Source organism: Haliotis cracherodii, unplaced genomic scaffold (assembly GCF_022045235.1).
Source record: "Haliotis cracherodii isolate W230 unplaced genomic scaffold, xgHalCrac1.p SCAF_3, whole genome shotgun sequence".
Taxonomy (NCBI): domain Eukaryota; kingdom Metazoa; phylum Mollusca; class Gastropoda; order Lepetellida; family Haliotidae; genus Haliotis; species Haliotis cracherodii.
The window spans coordinates 66,266,802-66,285,203 of NW_027266286.1; the positions used below are offsets into that span (position 1 = coordinate 66,266,802).

The window sequence follows — 18,402 nt, forward strand, 5'->3', positions numbered from 1 at the left end:
GAACCTATTTCAACTTTAAGCCCTGGAAATGCACAAAATATAATTAAAAAAATTCCTGAATAGCAAAAGGTACCAGTTCTATGCATGTCTGAGCATACAAAGTTTCATGGAATACATCATCAAGTTTACTTTCCATTTTATGGAAAAAGTATGTAGGTTATAAAAATGAAACATTCAGGATGTTCAAGAAAGAAACACTAACGCGGCAAAACAAAGATTTGAAGATTTCTATTCCATATACATTCAAATACCGGTATGTATATATATACATGTTACACACACACACACACAACAATGGCGCAGACAGTTTATCGTCATGTAGTATCAATTGTGGAGTCTGGCTCGCATGCCGTCACTTCCTCGGGGAATTCCAACCTCTCGAATGTTTCTGCCCTCAATGACAGGTGCTTGTTGATTTCATTGGGATCTGTGAACAGGTGCTTGCTGACCTGTGGAAACACAAGATGTGATGGCAATGAGTGAGTGAGTGAGTGGTAGGGCTTGGGTGGGTTGTTTACCACTTTGGTCAAAATCAAGAGCGCAGGTATGGTGCTGACAAACCTAGAAACACAATCGCAGCCCAATCAAAACCCATGATCATAGGATTCTTGCATACCAAAGGGACATTACTCTGTACAGCATGTTAATCAGAACATGTATGTCATTAAGAATCTCCACACTTAATGACATAATAAACATAGTCCTAACATTAAATCTGACTGTTAATTGTCAAGGGTCCTTTAACAAAAGCAATCACCCCAGTGCCCACAGGGACTGATCAAAGGGAGACAACTTGTCAAGAAACCAATGCTTAATATGAACGTACCTTTAGGTTTTCAACTTTATCATCCTTGCTTGTGAACTCTCGAAGGATGTAGTTCTGACCTCCCTGTGGACAATGACATCACATATGGAGACGGACAAACCATAGCTGTCTTCATACAAAACATCAAACACTGGCATAGAGTATTCTTGAAATGTTCGAACTAAGCATGAGTGTGTGTTTAACACCTCACTCAGTAATATTCCAGGCCGTGGCCTGTAAATATTTGGTCTGTATCAGACAATCAAGTGATTGATATTGTGGGCAACAACCCATGGCATCGGGACATGACATCCCATCAACCAAGTCACCCAACCAGATCCATTATGTCGCCTCTCATAACCAGCATAAGCTGCAGGGGCCCTGCTCTAACCCGGAATCCGGGAATATATGCTGGAATATTGCTAAAAGCTTACCTCATGGTATATCCGTGTATCATTGATCCGGATCATCACATTGTCCACTCGCATGAAGAACCGCAACAGTACGAAGAAACTGCTTGGCATGACACGCTGAAACACAAGTCACTTGGCCATGACCACTGCAATAACCTCTTGTAAAACACATCCTTTTTCTCTTTAATAACAATAATTATAGTCCCCTTGTCCATATGCAAGTTTAACAGTCACATTACATATCCTACCGGGTACCCATTCACTGCCGAGAGAACAGACGTATGTTCGAAGCTCTGCTTTATTATTACCCCGGTCAATAGATCAGTGCGCACTCAATTTTTCATCCTCCACTCACTGAGGAGTATACAGTTCAATCAGCCTGTGAGATGCGAGAAGTTTAACAGTCACATAACCATATCATCCTACCGGGTACCCATTCACTGCTAAGTGAAAAGAGACAATGAACACAACACAATTCAAAGAGTATGTTTTTCTGTTAACGAATAGTACAAATGCACTGATGCTGAACACTTTCTGTTGACATGAAACAATTCTAAAGCTGGTAATCATACTAGTATTTTCAATAACACATGCTTCAGACTTTCAAACTGAACAGAAACATATGTAAAGCATAAACGTTAAAGAGTGAGTGACTGTGGGAGGAGAATCGCACGTGTAGCTAGGGCTGGTAGGCTACATGTCGGCACAACTCCCGGCTTTTATTTAGGTGCGCTTAATAACCTGACAACAAGTCTCGTGTTGCCAAGCTGTTCCAACACCATATTCAATAGACTTCCGATACCCTGATTCATTTCAACATGTTTCAACCACTTTGTGTTTACTCTTTATTCTTATGAACATAAAATTCAAAGATACACGTTTTTATTGCAAATATTGTAATATCAATTTTTATCACAAAAGAATCACAATATTTGTCATCATAAATGATAGTCCCACAATGCAACATTTTGACAATTTGCTAATTGTAGAAGAACATATTCAGCAGCGTCACAAGACTCACATCCCATCACATACGATATTAAAGAAAACCATGGTTATCAATAATGAAACAAATAAAAAAATTCCTTGTGGTGGTAAAGCATATCTCAGACGAATAATATCTCCAGCACTTACTGCTATTTGTAACATTTACCTCCCTTGATTAAGAATAACTATGGTTACCATGGCTGAGCCTCATGACAAGATTTTCCCAAAAAGGTAAAAAGCCAATGTCCTAAGCTATCTTGGTCTTAAAAAATTGAGAAATTGAAAGTAAACATAGCAGTTTGTTAATGGCAACATACAGCAATGCCCTCTCCAGGGAACACACAGCCCTGTTGAACAGAATGACTTTCACAGCAGAAATAAGAGACTCAAACCTACAATTTTGACACTGAGAATGGAGGAGCCGTTGTCTGACAACTCATCCTCGAAGAGGAGGACATCATCGTAAAACATTATCTTCTCCCGTACTTTGAGCTTCTCCAAGTCTATTCTCTCTGATGTGGCGGTGGCCTGCAAGGACAACAGGGGAAGATCTCACACACATCCAGACAAACACAATCTCCTACCAGCAGGGTCAGTTAGCGGTAAAACAAGCCACTGGCATATTGGAGAGAAAATCCTCCCTTATTTCTAGGGTACAGGATTAACATGACAGAGAAGATGCTCAGTTTCAGGCATCACGTTGTGCCCTGTAGGCTAACCAATAGTCTGACATAAACGTGTCACCATAAATCATATAAATATGATAAATTTGCCACGTTTCATTGGTACATGAATAAAAAGCATATATCTTATAAGATCGTAAAGTCTACAATACTAAAGGCCTAGAGGTAAGGTGAGGGAAAAGGGGTTTACATCGTGTTCAAGATTTATTGCACTTATATTGGTTGTTTGGTTTGTTGTTTTACGCCGCACTCAGCAATATTCCAGCTATATGACAGCGGTCTGTAAATAATTGAGTCTGGACCAGAAAATCCAGTGTATTGACATCGTGAGCATCGATCAACGCAATTGGGATAGATGACATGCTTCAACCAAGTCAGCGAGCCTTACCACCCGATCATGTTACTCGCCCTTGTGACAAGCATAGTAGCCTTTTACAACAGGCATGGGTTGCTGAAGATCTATTCTACCCCGGATCTTCACAGGTCCTATATCGTGAAGTGTGCATGTGTGTTTGCTTGTTCTAGTCTGGACTAGTAGGTTTCATAGTCAAACCCATGGAGATACCATGTGGCAGTTTAACATGGATGCCCCACTCACACACGGTATACATACTCTGAACCTACCAGTCTTTGTTCTATCCCCTCAATGTCAAGCACCAGGAAAGGTAACAGTGAGTACCATCTTACAACATCTCTTGGTATGAGGTGAGGTGAAATGGGGTTTAACGTCGCATTCAAGATTATTGCACTTTTATAATGACGTACATGCACATGTGTGTGTGTCTGCTTGTACCAGTCCAGACTAATGCCAGTTTTATAGTGCAAGCCCACTGAGATACCATGCCGCAGTTTAACATGAATACCTAACTCAGACACAGTTTACTAACTCTGAGCCGACCAGTTCTTATTTTAGTCCCTTAATGCCTAGCGCCAGACAGGGTAACAACAAGAATCATCTTTTAACGTTATGACGTGGCCGTGGATCACGGAGGCTGTCTCTTTGGTATGACAGAGCTGAGGATCAAACGTCTCACCTTTCAAGACAGGCACTCTATCCACAATACCATGGACATAGTCTTTACAGGCCTAGTGGGGGCTACAACTGACTACTAATTTTCTGAGCAATATTCCCCGACACAGTGAGTGAGTTGGGTTTAATGCCGCTTTTAACAGTATTACAGTTATATCGCGGCATGTCAGCTTAATGTGGGAGGAAAGCCCGAAGTGATGCAGGTCTCAGACATTTACCACTTCGGTGAAACCCACAAGCACGGTATAGTGCTGACAAACCTAGAAACGTAATCGGGGCGAACCGGGATTCGAACCCACAATCATAGGTTTCAGACATGCCCAAGGGGCACAACTCTGCACAGCGATTCGCTGCGCCTTAGACGACTGGGCCACCCGTGCCCCCCTTCCCGACACAGTGAACAGGGAAGTGAGACATGCTGCATGCCGACACCTTCTACCAACTACTGTCAGCAGGGATAGACCCGGACATTAGCCCCAGACAAGAGACATCCGGATGAACTAGTTGCTTCATCCACAAACATAGGTAGTCTGTGGACTAGATGCATTAAACTCATGGTGTCTAAACATGGTAAACACCTGAGCATTTCACCTCCTGAACACTGGACACACATAATTAGACAGGTAGTAGTGTACCCTTTGTATTTTCAGTCACATTGTTTCAACAACACCTGAATGTAGTTAGGTGATGACCCGTTCTCTCCACTGTCTTCACAACACATACACGACTTATTTCTAGCAAAAGCTATTGTCCACAACTTTGACAGACTGTCAGTGGCAGGAAATGATTGAAGCACTAGTAAAATGTCGAGTGCTGTTGAGTAAATTAGAGTTACCGCCCCTGGTTGCTGTTGACAAACATGGCAGGCTTCACCATTTTTGGGATGGGAAAGTTTCTAAAAGAAACCTGTATAAGAGCAATAAGGCAATTCGATGCCTTTTTCAACCTGACATGCATCGTATCTAGTTGCTAAGCATGCTAAGTGCTGACTGGGCACCTATCTGAAAGCAGTGAATTCCTGACAGCTTCCAACGCTATTCCGGATTCAAGAACTGAGACTGTGAAACATTCTGGACATTTATGAGTGCACTGTAGGGCTGGGACGAGTCCAAATTTACTACCCGGGTACCCAACCCCCTATTACTCGACCCTACCCAGGTACCCACTGTAGGTCTCAAGAGATACAAAATGTCCGATTGGGAATTGTTTTACCACAGCACTTGCAAAATGTATTTAGATACATGTATTAAACGATCTGGTCATGCATACACTGAAGTTCACTTAAGTTATATCTTTATTCAACCATCTGAAAAGTGAGAAGGAATGGGTGCATAGTCAGAAAGAAATGCGAACATTAGTGACTTGTAGTGTAACCATAGAGTTCTAGGTAATTTTTGTCATTTAACAATGTATCACATGACTAACCGTGAGTCCTGGTAGTCCTGTGGGGACCCAGGTCCAACTCAGTACCCACCCGACCCGGGTGCCCGAGTTACCCGTCCCAGCCTTAGTGCACTGACACATATTGCAGGGCCTGCTACTAAGTGATCCACTTATTTGTCCCATTAGACAGCCTTTTGTGACAGTAAACCTAATCCTGGTTAATTATTCATTGATCCTGTGTGGTAATTTAATGATTTCATAATTTGGTTCAGTTCACACTGATTTCTAGGTTAACCTTTTTGAAATCACCCCCTAACACTGACCTTGAGAGATGGCTTGTTGTCCACGGCAACCAGCTCCCCCTTGTAGCCCGTGGTGTAGGTCCAGTCGAACGGCTTCACTACATTCTTGATATGCTCACATTCTGATCTTTTGGAAGTAAACAAAAAATTCCCAATGTCAGTGAGTGAGTGACTTTGGTTTTACGCCGCTTTTAACAATATTCCAGCAATGTCGCTGCAGGGGACACCAGAAATGGGCCTCACACATTGTACCCATGTCGGAAATCGAATCCGGGGCTTCGGTGTGGCGAACTAACGCTTTAACCACTAGGCTACCTGACCGCCCATGCGGTCAGTAGTGAACAGTGCTGGTCTCTTCCACACATACATGATATACAGACAAACTTTTACCATCAGTGCTGAAGAATGAATGGTGATTAACATGGCTAAGCAAGACAACTTGTCGTCTTCATGTGGGAAGAATATAATTATGTTGCTAGCAGACCAAAGTTCTCCAGAGTATTTAGTAGGTTTACTTTAGTGAATTGAAATAATTATGAAATTCACAAATTAGCAACTGATACCTGTGTTTCAAAAGGCGAAACTATTCGTGACCAGCTTTCCGGATATAATGTGCATATTACGCATGCGCTGTGACCACAGCAACTTTCAACAAAACGGTGGGTTATTTTATTTCAGGATCATAAATGTCAGGTGAAAGAATGCATGCAATATAGTCTGGTATGTATCGCAATATTTGAATCATTATTGCAGTTAATTGCAATAGGAAGGTCAGGCCCAATACCCAAAACTAATATTTAGTAATAGTATCATATCTCCAGTTTCTGGCACAAGGAATTTAAAGTTAAAGTACTTATGAACAGCATATCTTGCTTAATGTGAAGTTGTATAGAATTCCACCCACCGTGCGTTCTGCCACTCTGCCGCAGCTGCCACCTTCAGGGGGTCTCGGTGTGCGTCCACTAGCTTGAGGGCCCCCAGGGCCGTGAAAGCAAGTCCAAACCCTTCCTGATGCTGGAGGTGGAGCGTGTTGTCTGCAAATACCATCTCTGGCAACTGTGGCAGCTCCAACTGGCTCTCAAACCTGGAAACAAATTTGCAATTGTCAGTTAAACATTGACAAGAAACTAGCACAACGAAAGAAGTGGAAAGGAAATGAGGACAGAGTAAGTACAGCAATAGAAACTGGTACTTATCCTTGCCAAACTGCCTCATAGGTAAGGCATCAAAAAGACTTGTAGAAATTTGCCATTTTCAAGGGTTTTGTTTATATAAAGACTAGTGGACAAAACATGTTAGTTTCTATGATTATAGTTTTACACCACTTCTAGCTATATTCCAGCAATATCATGGCAGGGGACACCAGAAGTGGGCTTGACACACAGTGTACCCACGTCAGGAATTGAACCCGGGTCTTCGGCGTGATGAGCGAACGTTTTTAACTACTAGGCTACCCCACCCTCACTGTGTAAAAGGAAGTCATGATGCTCAACAGTCCATGGTGGGTACAGGTGGAGATGTGGAGATTCAGATCAAGTGGTTGACAAACGTCTCAGTGTCAGAAGTTATTAGGCTTACACACACTTACAGACAAAGATGTCATTACCATGATTGATGAACATAGGGAAAAAATGAAGACGTTTTTAATTGCACAACTTCAAGTAACAATATTTCGAAAATTATATTTAAAGATTGACTGTTAATTCATTTGGGGGAATTATTTAGTTTAGAATTTAAAACATAAGTGTAAACAATATGAATTCAAGATAAAAAAAAACTAAACAATTGCAACATGCTTTGGCGATTATAACATTTTTTCCTTAAGCACATGTTAAGCATGGCTGAGGAAACTTTGTGTGTCTCTGCCAGTTTTCAATACAAAAAGTATTTTAAAATATAACCACAATTGGTTCCACCTACTTCTCTCTCTCAGGTCCCTCCGACTCCAGTATGTGGCTTTTTGTGCTTGTCAGTGTCCATGGGCCAAACTGGTACTGCTGGGACACAGGTTGTCTCCCCTTGGGGACAGGACGTGCTGTCATACTGGCACGCTGTATGCTCTGACTGCTTATTCTAAGATGGCCCTTTCAAATTCCCTAGATTATGAAAACCATATACATGACAATGTACGTTATCACCTTATCATAATTATTGATTCATGAGGCGAGGTGATCGAAATTGGATTTGCAACATTCCAGTAATAATCAGCAATATGGCCGTGGACACTGGGCCCAATTGCACAAAGCGATCTTAGCGCTAAGATGATCTTAACTCCCATACTTTAGCATAGGCTTACAATAGTCATAGCGCTAAGATCGCTTTGTGCAAGTGGGCCCAGTAATGGTATTCATTGCCTAACAGTTCCAATGCTGGAAACTGAACCTGTGTCTTGAGCATGTTGAGTGTGATGATGGTATGTGCCTTAAGGGGATACTATCACATGTAATTCATCATCATTTATTCACGAAGTATAGGCCGATTATGTAATAAGTGCTCGTGATTGTGATTAGCATCCGATCCAAATGTAACGATCAGTGATCATGTACATGTATTTTTTGTGAAACTCAAGACATCATCTAAAATGTGTATATACCCAGCAGTAGAAACCAGCATTTTTAGTCCACTAGTCCTTACAATGATAACATATAGTAAACCCGTTAAAAATGAAATATTTCTAGGTCTACAAGTCCTTATGATGCCTCAACTATTGAGCAGTAGCCAGTTTGCAAGCTCTGCATGACTCGTGCCAATTTCTAACGTTGATTTACCCAGGTCTTTTTATCCTTCAAAGGTTGTATTGTCGACAACCATAATGTTGATCAATTACATCCATTAAGGTAAAGGTGTGAAAATAATTATATCATTGTCTCATGACCTACTTTTCCGAAATTATAGTTAATTTGATTTCAGATTTCAGGGTGAGCGAAAACTGGGGGCATATATATCATTATCCTTTCCTAATTGTGGATAAATGTTACCGTCAATAACTTCTATAGGCTACTTCAACAAGAAGCAATGCTGGAACAAGACTTGTCTGCAATAAATGCGGGTAACCTGACGAAGTCAACGCCGCCTCAGTCTCTGTCATTGTGTTCACCAGTCGCACTGTTTGTCTGGTCCGCCATGGCTTCAACAAGAATCGTGAGAGTTACCTCCCCTTTGATTTGGTTTTCTTTTTTTGTGCTATATTATACGACCGTTTCAATCGGTTTATACACGTTTTTCTTTGTTTTGTTTGTTTGTTGTTAACGCCGCACTCAGCAATATTCCAGCTATATGACGGTGGTCTGTAAATAATCGATTTTGGACCAGACAATCCAGTGATCGACATGAGCATCGATCCACGCAATTGTGATACGATGACATGCATCAACCAAGTCAGCAAGCTTGACCCCCTGATCCCGTTAGTTGCCTACGGCAAGCATGGCTGGGTTGCTGAAGACATATTCTACCCCGGATCTTCACAGGTCACACTTTTTTAACCTTTCAAATTACTCTCACGTTTTTTCTGAACAATTTGACTGGTTGTTTTGGAAAGATTGGAATGTGCTGGTAAACATTCAGTTCTATCTTCTATCTGCAGCTTATTGTTTTGAGTGAGTGAGTTAAAATTTAACGTCACATCGGCAATATTTCAGCCATATCGTGACGAGAATATTCATAATGCTTAAATTTAGACGAATTTAAAAATCTGTCATCGACAGACAGTATAATAACTAGTATATCACAGTTTATAAGTAAAACTAGTTTAGAACAATTAAAAGAATAACCTATTATTGAACAATACATTATAAAAACGGGCTATAGATCGCCAGCAACCAAAGTTAGGCCACCTTACTGGGGACCGTGGGAACTTACAATACTTCTGCTACCTGCACGGCTCCCCAGCAGGATATTGTTTTGAGAAATGGAAATGAATATTAAAGGGTCACACTGGGAAAAAACAATAACAAAGGCAACAACCAGTCCCGGGGAATTGCTTTAGATCAGTGCCCCTTTAATAGAATGAGGAACAGTGTAGTCAAAAAGTTAGCTTGAAAAGGCTTATATAAGATTGCCACATGGGGAAAGCGTATTAAAAATTGTGACATTTATTACTCTGTACTGTGAGATGGAAACAGTGGGAAATCCACTTATAAAACGCAATTAATGTCTCGCATAACCTCAGTCAAAAGACAAAATGTTTCAAATTATTTTTTGGGACGTTGAATATATTACCCGAACATTATGCAGCACAAATAGAACCATATGCTGCAGCAGCCTGTTGAAGAAAGGTATTATTCAGCACGTGTCATGCTTGTTACATTTGTTTCGCATTGGCTGAAAGTTCCAGCAAGTATATTTCATTTTTACATTTTACATTTTACATTTTTACATTCCAATACGTGGAATGTATTCTGTTTGTTTGTAGTGGTGGTTTGTTTAAATAATTAACCACGCACAAATATAACAGTTGCTTGTAGTGAGTGAGTGAGTGAGTTGGGTTTAACGCCGCTTTTAACAGTATTCCAGTTATATCGCGGCGTGTCAGCTTAATGTGGGAGGAAAGCCCGAAGTGATGCAGGTCCCAGACGTTTACCACTTCGGTGAAACCCACGAGCACGGGTATGGTGCTGACAAACCTAGAAACATAATCTGGGCGAACCGGGATTCGAACCCACAATCATAGGTTTCTGGCGTGCCCAAGGGACGCAACTCTGCACAGCAGTGGCTTGTAAATAATCGGGTGTTAACCAGACAATCCTGTGACTGACGTTGCGAGCAATGTCCTCAGGATACGATGACACCCAATCACCAAGTCACCGACCTTGACAACTCCATATCTTGGTGCATTGTACTCACAAGCTAAATATCATCAGATAATCGAAACTATATCTTATATAACTCTATAACTTTAGTAATGTCAGAGGTCACCATTCTGGTTGCCTAAATGCCGGTCATGGCATGTGTGTGTATTTCCCTTCCCCTAAATTATCCAAAACAAACACATAGGTATAACGAATATGTCTAATCAACACTGTATGTTGATTTACATGGAATTGGTACGGGCAAAGTAATAATTCAAGAATCTGAAATTTCGTGCCGGGTTTGACTAGAATTATTGTAAAAGACGAATCACAGAAACGAAGTTGCATGCGACACGTAGTATTTTCGGTGGCGATTAAATGTCTCGTTGTAATGACAATGCATTATTGCAGACACCATGCCATCTGTGCCTTTTAGATCAGACAAGATTTAATTCTTGATGTTATGTGTGAAACATTTCATTTTCGATTATAAGAAAATATGTATTTCGTTTCATCATTATGGATTCCGAAATTGTGTACTAACCCTAAGGACGGCCCGACTTTTATGTAACCACATCATTCCGCATATTTCGTTCTGGGGTTGTGTAAGTGGATGCGGTAGAGCGCTTATATAAGGTGAGCTTTGTCTTATACTATATGTGCACTTCGTGGATACTGTTGAATCCTCAAAACTGTAACGGTTGTTGGGAAGTTTATCCTACTAGAAAGAAGTTCACATGATAATGTCAAGATGTAGATTTTAGTGTGATCCACAAGTTCGCGGCGAGGTCAGTGTCGTGTCACCTTCCCCTTGGTGATGACGACTGTGTCACTCGTTGTCTGTCTGTTAGGGTGAGGTGTGCGTGTGCGTGCGTGTGTGCGTGCGTGCGTGCGTATTTGTGTCGTCAAAGCTCCGGTATCCGCAAACGTGAATCAAGCGAAAGAACGACCAGTTCTTGTGAAAAGGAAGAAGCTGTAAAATCCTCAAAATTATTTAATTTTAGAGGTGAACCACAAATTTAGCATTTTTATATATACTACTCAAAAGATGTAAAGGATCACCCGATTCTTTCATATTGGTAATGTTAATCTGTCATGGCATGAGAGATTAACTATTGTAATATGGTAGAATCAGGTGATCCTTAACTTCTTTTGAGTAGTATATTTGGCGTTTATCTTGGGACCACAATAAATATATCACAGCTTTAGCGTTTAGTTCACACTGAAATAACACGGAAAGTAATATTTAGATAACAAATAGTTGATATAGGAACATGTAAGTTTTATAACTGCCCAAACACAAACTGGTTTCAGATGTCTGAGTACCTTCGTCCAGCGTTTGCTATAGTACTTCCAAATCTTGGTGGTATAGCTGGAGGTTTCTTGACGAGGAAGGCAATCCCAGACTGGTATGAGGTAAGCAGATGAGGTGTATTAATATGTGATATAATGCTAAATACAAATGTATCACCATTTAAGAGTATGATTCTTATCAACTTATGTCATGGTCTGCTTGAATGTCATCGGTAGACAACATCTTCACCCAAGATTTCACTGGCTAATGAAACTGATGAAACTTCAGTTTGTACAGAAAATTCCAGTCAAATTCATACAAGGGCAGTTGTTTTGATAAATGCTTCTATATATTTAATTGACATCACATTTCTTGAGCCTTGATCTTTTTTGTCAAGCCAGTTTGTGTGTGTGATACTGATAGTGACCTAGACTGCTTACTGACTGAATTAGGTAATCTTAACTTCGGGAAATGGTATTAGGTCTCGTAATAATGTGTCTAATAAAGTAGACACAATTTATGTGTATTAACGTACTTCTGTATAACAATCTGTATGAACGTCGGAGATTGCCCACACTCCATGAAGTTTCACATTCATTTATTTCTGATGTAAATGGCCTTTGTCACATTTTTTATTTTGAAAGAAAGAGGAGTATATTTCAATCCTTTAACCCCACTCATATTCATACCTGCTTGAGTGCGAACAGAGGGGAAGGCTTGGACGATCAAGTGTGTAACTTTGGAGGTAATTTCCTCAAACAAGACCATATATGGAGCCTCTGTATATAAAGGCTCCACCGCTGTATTTTCGTTTCAACCTTTGAAATTAATAGACAGGACAAAAGTGCAAATAAAGCTACTTTACGTGCCATTTTTATGGTTTTGAATGCGATATTTGCATTTACGATGTTACAGTCTATCCTAATCTGCAAAGTTGTATACCCTCATGAGACTTGCACTTGATTGAGTTCATCGTAGGCAGATGGGATGTAATGACCTTGATCTCTGTTGACTTCCTCCAGGGATTATTCTAGGTTCGGGCTTTGTGCTTTTAGCCCCTAAATTTAAAAAAAGGCCCATATTTTCAAATACAATGGGGCTTTTTAACATTGTGGTGTATGGGCAAGTGTGGGTGTACCTCTGAAAATTTCCACATAAAGAGCTCATATCAGAAAATTCCTAGAGTTAACCCTGCTTCCTTACATTACTGACATTAGGGGATATTTTAACACTGCATTCAATGATCATCTTCATTGCTCCTGTTATCCGCGAAATATAAGTCAGCTCTACAAAGCAAGAACATTGGTTATTATAAGTTGTAACTTTAGAATTTGTACTGACATTGACTGCAGACTTCCAGCTGAATATGGGTCTCAGAACACGATAGATAAATCCATGAGTTTGGATTAATTTGGTGAATGTGTTTCATGTTGTATTTGCAGCACTTGAGGAGGCCCTCATGGAGACCCCCAAACTATGTATTTGGTCCCGTGTGGACATACCTGTATTCTTCCATGGGCTACGCCTCGTACCTTGTGTGGCGAGATGGTGGGGGATTTAGCGGTGATGCCGCACTGCCTCTTGCCTGTTTCGGAACACAGCTTGCCCTCAACTGGGCCTGGACGCCGATATTCTTTGGTGCCAAAAAGATGGGTCTGGTGAGTGTATTTGCATCGTCAGTACTGCACGGTAACTTCTTTGATAAGCCATCAACATCAAAAGACTCCAGCCATCAACCAACCGTGACCAAGGCTATTACATACCCCTGGTGTACCATCAACTCATCAAAGACCCCAATCAGCCATAATCCAGTTGTTTATATTACTGACTTCATCCTTTGTTAATGTCACTGACTTCACCGATGATTGTCGTCACTACCCTTGTGTGTACATAACAGGCTTCTCTACTCCAGCATAACAATATCTACTCTACTGTATAAACATTGCCTCCTACTTGTATATATACTTGCCAACAACACTCTGTATATTCGGTGCGAAATACGCTACAGTCGGAAAGCGCACGTTAAATCTCCTATATCAGTCAGTCAGACTCTGTATATCACTGGCTTGATAATGGTGTTAGAACCTACACTGGGGGGCACGGGTGGCCCAGTCGTCTAAGGCGTCGCGATTCGCTTTGCAGAGTTGCGTCCCTTGGGCACGCCAGAAACCTATGATTGTTGGTTCGAATCCCGGTTCGCCCTGATTATGTTTCTAGGTTTGTCAGCACCATACCTGTGCTCGTGGGTTTCACGGAAGTGGTAAACGTCTGAGACCTGCATCACTTCGGGTTTCCTCCCACATTAAGCTGAAACGTCGCTCTTATTTGTAATATAGAAGTTATTTCTCCATAAATTCTTATCCTCACTTAGTACTGCACAGGCTTGAAAACACTATGTAGTGTAGACATGGCAACATTATAGTAGCTAAGTTTATTGGAGAAGAAGGTATATATATATCAGTGTTCAGTTTTGTGCTTGTTAGCTAGGGCACTCTGCACGTTTAAGACTGAATAAGATAGCAGTTTGAATTGAGTCAAACTCACAGTTTACTATTTATCAGGTTAATTTCTTTGAAACATTCCTAAACATTGGTAAAATGATTGATTAGATCACATTGCTTAGAGTACTTCGACCAAAGTCATCAGTTCCCCAGTGTATCATTAACTTCAATCCATATAATGGTGATTCCGGGGTAGAATAAGTCTTCAGCAACCCATGCTTGCCGTAAAAGGTGACTATGCTTGTCAACTTAGGTGATGCATGTCATGGATCCCAATTGGGTAGATCGATGCTCATGATGTTAATCACTGGATTGTCTGGTCCAGACTCGATTATTTACATACTGCCGTGATATAGCTGGAATATTGCTGAGTGCGGCGTTAAGCAACAAACCAACCAACCAACCAACCTTATAATGGTGATGGGGCCGGGGGCCAGTGTTCAGGGAATTCACCAATGTTTGGATGCATAGCGAACTTTCAGAATATGATACGAAACATGATACGTCTACCCGTCTATTGATCCATGTGTGGATCCATTATCCATTCTCAACAAGTAATACATGTATAGTTTTGCAAAGACCTGTCCTGATACATTTTCTGGCCTGTGTTACCATACCAATAATCATGAAACAATGGGTCTATATTATATAGCAACATCATGTCAGCAGGGCCATAAAGAACATGGATAATTTCACAAAAATACAGCACAAGTTAGGAATTGTGATAAATATAGATTAGCACCCTCCTTAAGGTGTGATATGGACTTTCAACACCCGATGTGCGCTAACCGACTTATACCATGTGGACTACAAACGCGACTTGACCAGTGAAGATCTGGGGTGGAATAGGTCTTCAGCATCCTATGCTTGCAATAAGAGGCAACTAATGCCTAAAGGGGATATGGTGGTCAGACTCGGTCTTGGTTGATATGTCATTGTATCCCAATTGCATAACATGAGCCCTCAATGACTTTTTCAAGTAAAGAATGTTTTACTGTGAATGTGTACATGAATAATGATGAATGATCATTGCTTTTCGTTTTGTCTTCACTTGTCAAACATTTTGTATTCTGTATTATCCGGACCTCACCGTAAATCAGACTTTTTTACCAGTCCAAACTGAGTCCAAATTGGACAGATTCCTCTGTATAAGGATTGATACATGAGGTTGTTGTATCATAACACCCCAAGGGTTGTAATTATAGCAGCTTGTTATGTATTGTCATACATCTTTTACAGGCCACAATCGAGATTGGTGCTCTGTGGGGTGGAATTGTGGCAACAATTATCACCTTCCATCCCGTCAACCGGACGGCCTCGTACCTCCTCATCCCCTACCTGGCATGGGTTTCCCTGGCCAGCTGCCTCACGTACAACATCTGGCGCAACAATAAGGACCGCACCGACTGAACAGTGAGGTCTGCCCTTGCTGGAAGTGTCAGCATGACGAGAGGAACCACAGCTCTTGCTGGAAAATGTCTTGAGAGATACTCGTCTTTCCAGCGCTTTTACACTGTATTAGATGTAGATGTATTGTAATCTAACAACAAATGCCCTTTTAAGGAGAGCTCACTTTACTGCCTTATATTACACTGTTCTCTTTCTGAAAATACGGGGCAGTTGGGTAGCCCAGTGGTTAAAGTGTTCACTCATTCGAAGACCCGGGTTCAATTCCCAACATGGGTAGAATGTGTGAAACCTTTTTCTGGTGTCCTCCGCCGTGATATTGCTGGAATATTGCTAAAAGCAGGATAAAACCATACTCACCCACCCACTATTTAAAGTGCAGGTCACTATTAACAGTGATAGTTATGAATGAATGTCCCCATTAAAGAAATCCCTGTGGTACATGGGGGCGCTTCAGTAACCCATGCTTGTCGTAAAACGTGACTATGCTTGTCATAAGAGGCGACTACCAGGATCGGGTCGTCACGTTCACTGTCTTATTTGATGCATTTCATCGCTCCCAATTGATGCTCATGATGTCAGTCACTGGATGGGTCTCGTCCTGACTGGTATATTTACTGACCGTCATATGAGGGGAATATCGCTGAGTGCAGCATTACAGACGAATACATGAGATAAGCACTAATGCTGTGTTTGTTGTATGTGCTGACTGGAAGTTCCGAATGTTTCGGGAGAAATTCACTTAAGACATGATAGAGCAAAAGGATCTGCCAGTGTTGCAAAATGTCTTTGGTTGTGGAATATTTTAATCTCCATCAACTCTACTAGAATAGGTCTTCAGCACCCCATGCTTGCTGTAAAAGGCGACCATGCTTGTTGTAAGAGGCGACTAACGGGATCGGGTGGTTGATGCATGTCATCGTATCCTAATTGCGTGGATGGATGCTCATGATGTCAATCACTGGATTGTCTGGTCCAGACTCGATTATTTACAGACCGTCGTCATATAGCTGGAATATTGCTGAGTGCGGCGTTAAGCAACAAACCAACAAACCAACCTCCTCCACTACCCCAGACCAGTGGTAGCCATGGTCTGAGAGACAGTGTGTGAGGACAAGCTGAGGGGAGATTACCAGCAGTCAGAAGTTGGGAGCAACCTAGCCATTTCTCCTACTCAACTCACCTCCTACATGTCCATGTGCCAAGAACCCAATATTTTCTGTCCAAGAATGTGATAACACATGAAGGCATTGCTAACTGTAACTCTAGTCACACCAAGTCCTTATTCTATTGGCTAATGATCAATACTGCTTGTCAGCAACACAGAACAACATGATCCTCAAAAATACCCTAAGCTAAATCTGTTGATAATTTATTTAATCTTAAAATAATCATTTTTCAGTTATAACCCAATATTAACATGATGTGGGCTTGTGTTTCTATGACATAATGTATGTATCTTACGGTCTTATGCAACATTGTCTTACATTTCTCACTTCCTTCTTACCTTCTCCTCCGCCCCCCCCCCCCCCCCCCCCCCCCCCCCCATTATGTGGATACACCAATTTCAAGTTTCATTTTATTTATAAGTCAATTCAGGGACACTATCCCATAAAACACTAAATGTCAGTTTTCATGAAAAGGGAGAAAAAACAGTTATATCCTGGCGCTTAAAACTATTATTTCTTTTTGATGTGGAGAGTTCAGAAAATGCTTATGATATGAATCACTATATCTCCAAGTAATTGGTCAATCCAAGGCTGGCTTGTATATATATGTACGTTGAGATCAATTTAAGAAACAATTTTAACTTCATATTCATCATAGTGTTTAATGTGATTTTGTCCCTGTGAGCTGCAAATACTCCTGTGTTTAGTGACATAGTGTTACGATTGAGCATGTAGATTGTTGTTTTTTATTGATATATTGGTAACCAAGACATTATTTATATGAAACTAATTATTATTTTTTGTAGATTTATTTTATAACTGCTTACACACAGCAATACCTATTGCCATTCATGTACTCAACAAGTTCATTATAGCAAAATAGAAAGTTTTGTTTTGAAGTATTTGTTTTACTGGCATGTTGTGATCAGTAATAGTATTATAACTGTTGACCTTCTAGAGCCTCACAGGCAGTTTGGGTTGTATACTCCCCAGGGAGTAGATAAATCTACAAAGTCTACACACTGATCCATTAACTGGTAATAATGCACCGCTTTGAGCATGCATGGAGTGGAAATATAGAGCAATATAAATGGCGGCATTATTATTATTATTATTATTCCACTGCCACAAATGTTACACATAAGAATGTGCCTTAATCTCATTTTGTGAGGGGTAGTAATAAGTTACTACTGGATACTTAAAGTCAGTCAAAAGTATGTACTGGAGCTTGTTTTATGTTTGTTGGTCAGATAGGAATAAAATATTTTATGTATTGTATGTTATGTAATTATGTGTGTATTTATACAGACCTTGGTGAGATGTTGCGGTCATCGCATGCTCAGGATGAAGACCTGAGTTGGCATCTCATCACTCACCCTGTGGAGGGAAAGACGCCATGACTTAACTGCTCTACAGATCAAAGTGGAGGTGGACAAGTGTATGGTGTCACATGACTAGACTTAGGTCACCAATGTGCTGACCCATTAAGATCCTGGGTAGACTAGGTCTTCAGCAACCCATGCTTGCCATAAAAGGTGACTATGCTTGTTGTAAAAGGCAACTAAGGGGATCGTGTGGTCAGGCTCGCTGACTTGGTTGATGCATGTCATCGTATCCCAGTTGCGTGGATCAGTGCTCATG

At 40.9% G+C, this 18,402-nt stretch overlaps 2 protein-coding genes across 2 annotated transcripts; one reads left to right on the forward strand and one right to left on the reverse strand.

Moving 5' to 3' along the window:
• Positions 1–111: 111 nt before the first annotated feature.
• LOC139474063 (TIP41-like protein) lies at positions 112–8,724 on the reverse strand. Its single transcript, XM_071256923.1, has 8 exons — positions 8,582–8,724; positions 7,524–7,699; positions 6,508–6,687; positions 5,625–5,730; positions 2,602–2,733; positions 1,240–1,335; positions 827–889; positions 112–449 (listed from the first exon to the last, which is right to left on the reverse strand). The coding sequence occupies exons 2-8, from the start codon at positions 7,643–7,645 to the stop codon at positions 315–317; spliced, it is 834 nt and encodes a 277-aa protein (XP_071113024.1). The 5' UTR covers positions 7,646–7,699; positions 8,582–8,724; the 3' UTR covers positions 112–314.
• A 2,200-nt stretch (positions 8,725–10,924) lies between these two features.
• Positions 10,925–18,034, forward strand: LOC139474738 (translocator protein-like). Its single transcript, XM_071257853.1, has 4 exons — positions 10,925–11,026; positions 11,705–11,806; positions 13,127–13,342; positions 15,425–18,034. The coding sequence occupies exons 2-4, from the start codon at positions 11,705–11,707 to the stop codon at positions 15,593–15,595; spliced, it is 489 nt and encodes a 162-aa protein (XP_071113954.1). The 5' UTR covers positions 10,925–11,026; the 3' UTR covers positions 15,596–18,034.
• The last annotated feature ends 368 nt before the right edge of the window (positions 18,035–18,402 follow it).